Source organism: Papio anubis, chromosome 18 (assembly GCF_008728515.1).
Source record: "Papio anubis isolate 15944 chromosome 18, Panubis1.0, whole genome shotgun sequence".
NCBI classification, from domain to species: domain Eukaryota; kingdom Metazoa; phylum Chordata; class Mammalia; order Primates; family Cercopithecidae; genus Papio; species Papio anubis.
This window is the reverse complement of record NC_044993.1, coordinates 6,028,048-6,039,432: the sequence shown is the minus strand read 5'-3', so window position 1 is coordinate 6,039,432 and position 11,385 is coordinate 6,028,048. Positions and strand designations below refer to the sequence as shown.

Below are 11,385 nucleotides of genomic sequence, written 5' to 3'. Positions count from 1 at the left end.
GCGGCGGGCGCGGCGCGATGTGCGAGCGGGCGGCGCGCCTGTTCAGGGCCGGCGCGCACAGGCTGCTCCGGGAGCCACCGCAGCAGGGCCGGGCGCTGGGCGGGCTGCTGCGCTGGGTGGGCGCCAGGATGGGCGAGCCCCGGGAGCCGCTGGCCCCCGCCGTCCCCGCGGACCCCGGCCCAGCCTCGCCGCGCGGGGGCACCGCCGTCATCCTGGACGTGAGTACGCGCCGGCCGGGACCCGGAGCCCCCTCCGCCCCTCGGGCGGACCCCGACGCCGCGACTCGCGAGGCCCCCCCTACCCGGGCAGGAGACCCCCAGCCCCTTTGCGTGCCAGAGCGGGAGCCCCCAGCCCCGCCACGTCCAGGCCGGTCTCCAACCCAGTTGTCTCCCTGGGCCGGGAGACCCCCTCCGCCCCTCCACCCGCACTTCTCCGAGTCCCTGCCTGCCCACAGTGAGGACCCGTGAGCCCCCGGACCCGGCCACTGTCCCCCTAGTTTTGTCCAAGCCAACCCCCCACCCTTTACCCCGCGGGACCGGAGTCCCTCGCCGCCTCCAGCCCCCTCCTCCTCCCTCGCTGCCTCCAGCCCCCTCCTCCTCTCCATCCCGGCTCCTGTCCGGAGCGATACTTTTCAGAGGCCCCTAACAACCCCTACCTCTAGCCCACCTCTCTTCGCTCTAGACCCTGAGCCCCTGCTCATCTCACGCCCAAAGACCCTTTGCCCCAGCTACTGCCACTTTAAAAGTGAAGCTCCCTCCCCACCTTCTGTCTTCTCGGCTCCTTTAGAGCCAGAGCCATCGCCCATCAGCCCTGAGCCAGTACCTCTCTGGTCTTCCCCACCCCGCCCCCTTCCATTCCAAGCCCTCTCCTGTCTTCTGTTCCCTTCCCCACACCCCTCTACCCTAGCGAGAGCTGGGTCCTCTTCATGGGCCAGACTCACCCCTCACCACCCCTCCTAACTCCCCTGGGACGCAAACCACCCACCTCTAGGAAGCCCACCTCACCCTCCCGCCCACCCCACCCGGGAGGGAGCGGCTTGGAGGAGGAGGACTTCTCCCGGCAGAGAGCACTAGGAGGAGGTGGAGGGGGCTTCTGGGGGTGTGGACTGCGTGTTTCAGCGAGGGTCCTTCTGGGGTGGCGCTGGGGGCTGCCTCTGCCTGTGTGGTGGATTTCTGGGAGAGTGGTGGGTGTGTGTGAATGTGTGTACACGCGTGTACAGCAGATCCCTGTGAGTGCCGGGGGCTCCTTCCCTTCCTCTCTCCTCTTTCCTGCTCCTGGAACCCTTGGCAGGGTCTGGACTCGGGGCGGGGGGGTGCTGGACACAGCAGGGGAAGCTCTAGAGTGCCACACTCACAGGCACACACACACACACACACTCGCACACAACCAGAGAAACACCTGTGCAGCCACACACACACACCCCACCCCGTCTCAGGACCCCCACAGAGCTCCCACTGAAAGTCCTAGGCAGAGCCCTGCAGGCCCAGGCTGCCCTGCACGGAAGCCCTGCCCAGTAAGGGTGGGGGCTCTGAGCCTCCATCTCCTCACCAGCCAAATGGAGTGATGAGCGGGGGCGGGGCGAGGGGTGCTCCTGCGGACTCCTGGAGCTGGCTGACATTACCAGGTGTCAGCCCTGCCATGTCACTCATGTGTTCAGCATTCCTGCCCAGAGGCGGCACCTGCCTGGTGCCTGGCCTCAGGGGGATCTGGGACACCCAGATAGGGCCCCAGCTTTGAGGAACCTTGCCCAGTCAGGAACAGGGCTGCAGGGTGCCCAGGCTGGATCTTTGAGGAGGGCCTGGGGGTCTGAGGTTCAGCCGGGAGGAGGGGTGATGTTTGAGAGGCCCTTCCGTGCTTCAGTCTCACCGCCCAGGTGCCTGGAAATGACCGAGGGTGCCCCTGTCTCGTTGCTTGGAGGGATGGGGGTGGAGGGCATCTGTCCTTTACCCTAAGGCGAGGACAGAGGGTGGAAGGGTCAGAGTGAGTATTACCTCCTCCTCCATGGCTGACCTGGCCCCAGCAGCCCTCCCTGGTGTCGGGAAATGTGCACATGTTGCTGCCCCTCCGTGGGTCTCCGCACCCTCCTTGCTACACCAAGCCAGTGAGATTGGGGTGGGGGCCACCCCAGACCCTGGGATCCTTCTCAGGCTTTAAAGTGCTGGTGGGCCAGGCACCGTGGCTCGTGCCTGTAATCCCAGCACTTTGGGAGGCCGAGGCGGGTGAGTCACCTGAGGTCAGGGGTTCGAGACAGCCTGACCAACAAAGTGAAACCCCGTCTCCACTAAAAAATACAAAAATTAGCCAGGCATTGTGGCAGGTGCCTGTAGTACCAGCTACTCGAGAGGCTGAGACAGGAGAATTGCTTGAACCTGGGAGGCAGAGGTTGCAGTGAGCCAAGATCGCATCACTGCACTCCAGCCTGGGCAGCAGAGCGAGACCCCATCTCCAAAAATAACAAATAAAAAGTGCTAGTGAATCAGTCCCCTTAGGATCTGGTTACGGTGAAAGGTCTGACTCCACTACAGTGCAGAGTAGGTGGGACCCCCGAAGAGCTCCTGTGAATAGCAAGGTCTTAGCACACAGGTGTCAACATTGTGCCTGGGAAGCTTTAAATATGCTGAAATCAGAGCGGGCCTCACAACAGCTGATTCAGTCACCCTGGGGTGTGGCCTGGGCTGAGGAGGTTTGAAAGCTCTCCAGGTGATGGTGTTGGAATGGGCGGAAAGCTGCCTTCGAGCCTCAGCCTGGCAAGCGGCACTGCCAGCCAGACCTTGAGGGAAGGGGAGCAGCTCTAGCCCAGGGATTTGGATGTCACTGGAAAGGCAGGAAGAGGAGGCACCTGGTCTGTAGGTTCAGGCCAGCCTTGGAGCTGCCCTTCACCCATCCCTGCCTCATGCAGCCAGAACCTCGTCTGTGGCTGCTTTTCTGAGCTCTTGGCGTCCTGTTTCTCCTCCTGCACCCCAAAATTAACACAGTCCTGCCTGTGGCTGGCATTGTCACCAGGCCTTGCAAACACCTCCGTCGGACTTATCCCAACCTGCCTGGAAACACACCAGGGGTTCTGGAAGGACTGCAGTGGTAAAGGTTGCGGCGCTCCCTGGGACACTGATTCGGAGTGTGGTTGTATGCAGCTGAGCGTTTGGCGGTGGTTGAAGCCGCGTGGACTGATGACTGTGGATGCACACCTGCAGGGATGGCCGTAGGCCTGCGTGTGTCTGTCAGCATGGCTGGGGGCAGGCTGGTGGTACTGGCAGCCGCTTCCGCGTGGGCAAGGGGAAGGCCTCTGCCTGCAACATCCCTCTCCCGTTGGCCCTGGATCCCAGCCCAGGGATGGGGAGAGGGAAGAGGGGCTCAGCTTCCCAAGACCCGAAGCTGCTCCTAGGAGAAGAGAAGGATCCCAGTATCCGGTCAGAGGCCGCCGGAAGGGCTTGCCTCTCCCTGGCCCAGGGCTGACTCACCTCTCTTTTCTGCAGATTTTCCGCCGTGCGGACAAAAATGGTGAGTTTCCCTTCCACGCAGTCTGCCACCCCGCTCCTTCTGTCCTTGTGCTTCATGGGGAAGGGATCAGGGATAGGAGACATGTGCAACCTTGAGCCTAAAGGCTTGGAGCGCAGGGGTCTGAAGTTAGAAGGCCAAATCCTTCTGCTGCTCTGTGCCTCAGTCTCCCCATCTGTAAAATGGGAATCCTAGTAGGGCCTACTTAGCAGGGACACCTCCACTCGAGGGCTCAATGAGTCATGTCTGTGATGCCAAGAACAATGGCTGGCTGTGGTAAGTGCTGGGTGTACTTTAGGCCTTTTCCTAGCTGGGTTGGACCAGAGGAGCCCAGGCTAGGGCTCAGAAACCCTCCTTTAAAGGAAGCCCCCAGCTTCACGCTAGGCCCTTTACAAACCTTGGTGCACTTCTTTGTAGCAACCTGAGCAGTCAGTGCTCTTGCCTCTGTTGACACCATAGCGACCCAGAGAGGTTAAGCAATTTGCCCCAGGGTTGCCCAGCTGCATGAAAGAAGTGGAGGTTCTCCTGCAGACCCGGGCCCTTTTCCCCTTATCTCTCAGCCTCTTCAAAACTGTGAGCAGCATCTTGTGGCCACGGAATCCATAGCACTCCACTTCTCCCGACTCCTTGGAAGGGCTCCACTTGGAGAAGGAGCCCAGGCCTTGAGAATAAGCGCGGTTAGGAAGGCCCAGCTGAGCCTCAGCTAACACAAAGCACCACACCTTCTTAAAAATACCATACAGGTGCAACGCAACTCACCATGGACTTGTACCAAGACACATTCCCTCTGTGGGCCTTGGTTTTCCCGCGGGTAAAGTGGGGCAGTAACACTTGCCCTGCCTCTTTCCCTGGGTTTTTGGGAAAAGCCAGAAAGGGGGTGTAGGTGACAAATGTGTTTAAAGAGAATTGAGTGCTCCTGGTATGTTCATTCATTGAGAAAATCCACATCAAGTACCAAGCCTGTGCCAGGGGAAGAGCAGGCAACAGAGACCCTGTGACCTGCCCCGGGGCCCTTGGTCCTCAACACCTGTGGCTCCGGTTCCTCTCCTGCACAAGCTGGAGTTGAGGATGGCAGCTCTGGCCTGGGTCTCCAGCACCCGCCTCATCCCTGGGAGTTCCTGTTGACGGCTCCCACCCAGGGCGGTTGCAGGATGGAGTTGGAGGCCTTGGGTGGGGGTGGAAGGGCAGTGCACAGGCCTGGGCTGGAATCAATTCCGATAAGTCTCCCATCCTGGCCTCCTGCATCCCTGGGGGTGATGGTGACCACTCCCAGGCTTCTGGGGAAGAAGGACCATCAGCAGTGATTCCCCATGGAGGAGAGGAGGAAATAAGAGGGACGTAGGGAGATGAAGTGGCTCTGGAAAAACAGCCGTAGCACCATGGCCTGAAAAGCCTTGGAGATGAGCCAGGGGAAACGGGAAGCTGTCCCTGAGATGGGGTCACTGGAACCCTCAGCATCATTGCCTGTGTGCTGGTCTGGCTCCTCCAGCAGGTTGAGAGGCAGGAATTTGGGTTTGTCCCTTGTCCTGGGCCCAATACCCAGCACACAGTAGGTCCTCAGTAAATGTCTGTAGACTTGGTGGACGTGTTTGTTGGTGAGAGCGTAGCTGTGCGTATCTCGGTGACTCAGCAGCGTGCAGCTGTTGGCAATGCGTGTGTCCAGTGTGGGCCTCTAGCCACGGCTGTATATCCCGAGTGTGTGTGTGTGTGTGTAGTTTGTGTGCACAGCAGGTGTGGGCCTCTAGCCACAGCTGTACATCCCCAGTGTGTGTGTGTGTGTGTGTGTAGTTTGTGTGTAGAGCAGGTGTGGGCCTCTAGCCATGGCTGTATATCCCTAGTGTGTGTGCAGTTTGTGTGTGTGTGTGTGGTTTGTGTGCAGAGCATGTGTGGGCCTCTAGCCACGGCTGTATATCTCTAGTGTGTGTGCAGTTTGTGTGTGTGTCTGTGTGTGTGTGAGTTTGTGTGCAGAGCATGTGTGGGCCTCTAGCCACAGCTGTACATCCCCAGTGTGTGTGTGTGTGTCTTGTCAATTCTTTCAATGTGTGTGTGTGGTTAGGCAGGTGTGACCTCCCAACCCTGGCTAGCCATCCCAATTTGTGTGTGTGTGTGTGTGTGTAGTTGTGTTAGAGCAGGTGTGGGCCTCTAGCCACGGCTATGCATCCCGAGTGTGTGTGCAGTTTTTGTGTGTGAGTGTAGTTTGTGTGCAGAGCAGGTGTGGGCCTCTACTATGGCTGTACATCCCGAGTGTGCAGTTTGCGTGTGTGTGTCTTCCTGTGTGCGGATCTGCAGAACCATTTTTGAATTAACCAGCACATGGCAGGTGGTGCTGTTACCTCTGTCCTTGCTGCAGGCTCCCCCCGTCAGAGGTCATGTGTCCCCCTGAGCACAGTTGTGGGACCCTCAGTTTCATTACTGCAGGCCCCCAAAGGCCAAGCCTGTTCCTTCTTGGGGCTTACATCTTCCCAGCCACCATGTGACCATTGGGGGCTGTCACCAGGGTGAATGTGGGTGTGAGATGCGGGTTCCAGCAAGAGCTTCCCAGGTCCCGGAGCCTGACTGCCTAGGCTCAAGTCCTGGCTCAGCCGCAGCAAGTCACCAAACTCCCCAGCCTCAGTTTCCTCATCTGTAAATGGGAACGATGATGACAGCACCCACCTTGGAGGGCTGTCTGAGGATAGAGCTGCTCTCCTGTCTTGGCTGACTGAAGATGTCAGTAACTCCCAGCTGCTCTGCCTCAAATGCCTTGGAAATGGGAGTCCGCGGGAGTGGCTTGTCCGGAGGGGTTTGATTCCTCTGTGCTCAGCAGGGAGTTTGGTCTGGTGGAGGCTACCAGCAGTCACCGAACATCTATTATGCACCAGGACTTGAATGCGCTTTTTCCTTTAATCTTCATGGTGATCCTACTGAGACAAGAAGTATCAACCCCCACCCTCCTTCAAGATGACAAAAACAAGGCTCGGAGACAGCACGTGATAGTCTTCACATGGTCGGGGGGCAGCGGTGCAGGCAGGTTCTGATTCAACACAGCAGCTTAAAGCATGTAGGAGTGGGGATGGGACTTGGTGTGGGTATAGATAGGGGAGTGGTGTGTGGGAATAGGATGGCTGGGGAAAGAAGAATGAGTGTAGGGGTGCGAATAGGTGTCAAGGAGGTGTGGATGCAGGGATGAGACCAGGCATGCAGGGAGGTTTGGGTCCAGGGATGAGAGCAAGTGTGCTGGGAGGTGTGGGTGCAGGGATGAGAACAGGCATGCAGGGGGCTGTGGATGCAGGGATGGGAACAGGCATGCAGGGGGCTGTGGATGCAGGGATGGGAACAGGTGTGCAGGAGGTGTGGGTGCAGGAGTGACGACAGGTGTGCAGCATGGGTGCAGGGATGGGAACAGGTGTGGGAGGGTGTGGGTGCAGGGATGGGAACAGGCGTGCAGGGAGTGTGGGTGGAGGGATGAGAACAGGCGTGCGGGAGGTGTGGGTGCAGGGATGGGAACAGCAGGTGTGCGGGAGGTGTGGGTGCAGGAGTGAGGACAGGTGTGCAGGGATGAGGGGAACAGGCGGGGAGGGTGTGGAGTGCAGGGGATGGGAACAGTGCGGGGAGGTGTGGAGTGCAAGGGATGGGAACAGGCGTCACAGGGGGTGGATGCAGGGATGGGAACAGGTGTGTGCACGGGAGGTGTGGGTGCAGGGATGGGAACAGCTGTGTGCGGGAGGTGTGGGTGCAGGGATGGGAACAGGTGTGCAGGGAGGGTGTGGGTGCAGGGATGGGAACAGGTGTGCAGGGAGGTGTGGGTGCAGGGATGGGAACAGGTGTGCAGGGAGGTGTGGGTGCAGGGATGGGAACAGGTGTGCAGGGGGTGCAGGTGTGGAGGCAGATAGGCACACAAGCACACACCGGACTACTCAACACTGATGCTAGCCCTGCCTCAGGTGTCCACAAGAAGGATGGATGGGATGCCTCAGAGGAGTGGGGGATGGGGGTGCAAACTCAAAGGAGCCACTAGGCTGCCCTTAGGCCTTAGAGATTACAGGAGCAAAGGCTCAGGGCTGGCCTATCAAGGTGGCTCTGTGACAGAGACTTGTTTGGCTGAGATGGACACCAGATGCCTAGTCCCTATGGGAAGGTTAGCCTGAGGGGCTTGACTGGCATCCTGGGACATAAACCCAGAGGGTGGCGGAGGGCTGAGTGCCAGACAGCATTCCCTCCAGGGACATGGCCACTGACAGGCTCTTGGCATTTGAAAGGTCATGGAGATGCTGAGTTTGTACTAATTAGCAGAGACACCTGCAAAAGGCCCGCTTGGGGTCTCTGGCAGAAGTGCCGGCGCTGACCCGCTTGGCCTGTCTAATTGGACTGGGGGCCTGCGTAGGCCATGTTTTTTCCTCATTAGCGGATTCATTAGGCCGGTGGTCAGGCGTTCAGGGAAGGCGGAAAGCTTTGTGATGGGGCACTTTGCTGGCCTCTGTCTGCCTGCTCTCCCTGTGCAGAGGGGGACCAAGGTACCTCGACAGGCACATGGGGAGATGAGGCAGCCAGAGGGAGACTGGGGTTGGGGCTCACTATGACCTTCCTGTCATGCCCATGGTGACTACCCCTCACCCAAAGTGGGGGTGCCTGAGCCAGCACCCACCCCCTGCTGAGTAGGTGGCGATCTCGCCACAAGATCCTACCCCTGGATTAGGTTGAGAGCCTGGACTTGGGAGCCAGATGGCCTGGGTTCAAGCTTCAGCTGTAGGACCTAGGCAAGTACCCTAATGGCTCCGTGCCTCCATTTACTTCTCTCTAAAACGGAAGTGATGGTACTACCTGTGTCTTGTTACGAAGACTAAAGGAGTGAGCATGTGGAAAGAACTCCACGTGGGGCTTGACTCCATGCTGTGATTCCTGGGTTTTAGCTTCAGTCTTGCCGAAGACACTTGGAAGGCGTTCTCTGTCACAGAACACAGAAAGCCACAACTTCGGTTTCACTTATCTCATGGCTGACTGTGGACTTTTTGTTGTTAGGTTTTGGGTCTTTGGTTTGTGCATGTGTGATTGGATTGGGGTTTTGTTGGCGTTTCCTTTGAAAGTCAAATTCTTCCCACTGTAATTTTGAAATCTGCACTGTGATGTTGGGGGCATCTTGGGATATTGGCCCTAGCCCCCCACGCACACATGTTCATGTTCTTTACCAGCCTCTGATACTTTATGCCCCATGGGGTTAAAGAGAAAAGTGGTGGCATGAAATCATGGTAAGATCTGAAGGCCCCCCTCTCCTGAGCTTATGCTCTCACCCTGTGTTGAGCTCCAGCAGAGCTGCTGGGAGCACAGACAGAAGCACTAGAGCCTTTAAAGTTTAAGAATGACTCATTCTGAACCCAAGTAGGTCTGCCACGTCAGATTAGGCAGGTTGTGCGTTGCACAAGGGCACGCACCTGAGGAAGTGGGGGGTTTCAAATCCAGGCTACAATCCACTTTCAACACGTGCGCCGACACTGGTCTCATCCTCTCAGCAGAGAAAGGAGTGTCTTTTTCTAATCCACAGGAAGGTGCCATGTGGACTCGCAGGGCCCTTGTCCCAAGCACCCAGCTTTGAATGCAGATCCTCTGGAAGTAATGCGAGGGGTGTATGTAGAGAGGCTGGGGGCCAGGAACCGTCGTGGGCTCCCTATTCTCCCTGACCTCCATGCCCCTCACATAGTTTCTGTTAAGGAGGAACAGATCCTTGAGGAGGGGGTGGCTGCAGGGCAGGTGGGGGATGAGCTTGCTGGCATTTGCTCAGCAGGTCTGTCCAGGTGGAAGGAGCTGAGGGTGGAAGCTTGGGGACCGCCTTCCAGAATCCCTGATGTTCTGCTCAAGCCACCTCCCCTGGTGGCCCAATCTGATCCAAACCCATCAAGACCTTCCTGGTGGGGCCAAAAGTGTCCCCAGAGCAACTGCGAGTGAGGGGAGAAGGTGACGTGATGGGCAGGACAGGTGGCATGCATCAGCTGTGGACGCCCCTCTGTGGAGCTGCACCTCAGAAGCACAGCCTCTGGCCAGAGCATTGGCACCTCCAGGCCTGGCACCTCCTTCCCGCATGGCTTGACATCTAGACGGCTGCATCTGTGGCCTGGGAGAGGAGGTAACAGTGAGAACCTCATGCCAGCCATTGGCAGGCATCTCATGCTGCCTCAGGGAAGGACCTGAAGTTTGCCACATAGAAGGCAAACTTGGGGCAGGGAAGAAAGTGTTGTTCTGTACTCTAAGAACAGTGCTGAGAGAGTCAGGGCTTAGGGGCGGCGATGTGGGGAGACCACTTGGCGTTTGGAAGCTACGGAGTGGTGGCTCATCCAGCTGCTGGGCTTTGGATCCACTTCATACCAATGGTGTGACATGGGGCAAGTTGCTCACACTGGGTTATCTTATATAGCACCTGCCTCCAGGTGGCCATGTAAATTAATGAGAGAAAATTCCCTAGCAGCGGCAGGTACTCTGTATTTGTTGAATGCATAGAAACTGTTGAGTGCATGGTGAGCCCAAGAAAGCTAGCTATTGCATTATTGTTGGTTTGAGGATTATCTGTAAACAGGCATTGGTCTGGGAATTCGCTGGATGAGGCAGTGATTCTCTGTGTCCTGGAGTTTACTGATTAGTGTGGGAATTAGCTGGGTGGGTAGGGATTATCTAAAATGGAATTTGTCTTTTAGTTTGGGAGTTAACTGGGAGGGCAGGGATTATCTGAGCAGTCAGGGCCATATTCCTCTGTCAGTCAGGATATTGCCTGGATTTGGGGGCCATGCATGCACTGGCCCCACCAGCCTTATCTCTGCAGACACCAGCTCTTTTCCCTGCTTCCTTGCAGATGATGGGAAGCTGTCCTTGGAGGAATTCCAGCTCTTCTTTGCAGATGGCGTCCTCAGTGAGAAAGAACTCGAGGATCTCTTTCACACTATTGATTCTGACAACACCAAGTGAGCCTCAGTCCTGGTTGGCAGAGTGGGGCCATGTGTGGGCCATGGTGGAGGCGTCTTTTCATCTAGTCTCCATTCCTAGTCCCCTGTAAGAGGCAGGAGAACTGAAAATCCCCAAATTTGCTAATCCAGAAGTCAGCTCTTCACCGGCTGGGGTGATTGGGGCATGTGCAGATTCATATTGCATTGGCTACTATCGCAAGTGTGTCTCTTCTGAGTGCACATGGCCAACTAAGGAGAGACTCCTGGTTTTGCACAGTGGACATGGGATTATGAAAATGGGAAGTTGGCAATGACTTCATCTTTCTGCCATCTTCAGCCAGCAGCCAGTTCTGACCTTAGCCCCAATGCCTGTGCATCCTCCTAGTTCCAACATTAACTGTGAAGTTGAACCTCGCCCTAACACTGACTCCTGTGTTAAACCAAACACGAATCCTAACTCAACACTACATCTACCATTATACCATATTAAACCTGTTCTTCAACCCAGTCGTAACCCTAACCTGCATCTCAGAATCAGTCAAAAACTCTGGCTCCACCCCATCTCTAAATCAAGTGGGAAATGCAGATTCTACTCAGACTTACCCTTGATCCTTCCCAACCTCCCCTCCAATCTTGCCCTTTTCCTGGGATTCCCCAGATAGGATGAGGTCTGAGCCCTCTCCTCAACCCCACCTTCAGGAGGGCTCAGAGCCCCACTTGGTCTCCTTTCTCAGGCCTACTTGCGTGATGAGGACCCAAGTGTCCGGAGGGCTGCTTAGGGCACATTTGGTAAGTTGAGGTTCTCTGAGACTGGCTAGAGATGGTCTGGACAAGAAGCTACCACAAAACCAGTGTGCAAGGGGCAGAGTACAATGGTGGCTTGGAGTGTACTCAGGCTGGGGCTGAGAGTGTCCTGGGGGGCCCTGGCTGGGCACCAGGATGTGGTAAGTGGAGCATACACCATCCTCTGGGAAAGGCCACT

At 57.1% G+C, this 11,385-nt stretch overlaps 1 protein-coding gene across 3 annotated transcripts in view; it reads left to right on the top strand.

Annotated features, from left to right (window-relative positions):
* Positions 1–11,385, top strand: part of NECAB2 (N-terminal EF-hand calcium binding protein 2) — a 34,023-nt gene continuing 22,638 nt past the window's right edge. The window contains exons 1-3 of one of the 3 annotated variants that reach the window (XM_031658061.1): positions 1–218; positions 3,474–3,498; positions 10,313–10,421. In XM_031658061.1, coding sequence (XP_031513921.1) covers positions 18–218; positions 3,474–3,498; positions 10,313–10,421 — 335 coding nt within the window. In that variant the 5' untranslated portion in view covers positions 1–17. Of the gene's footprint in view, positions 219–3,473; positions 3,499–10,312; positions 10,422–11,385 lie in introns of those variants that run through there. The other 2 variants (XM_031658062.1, XM_017953614.2) reach the window with 2 other exon arrangements.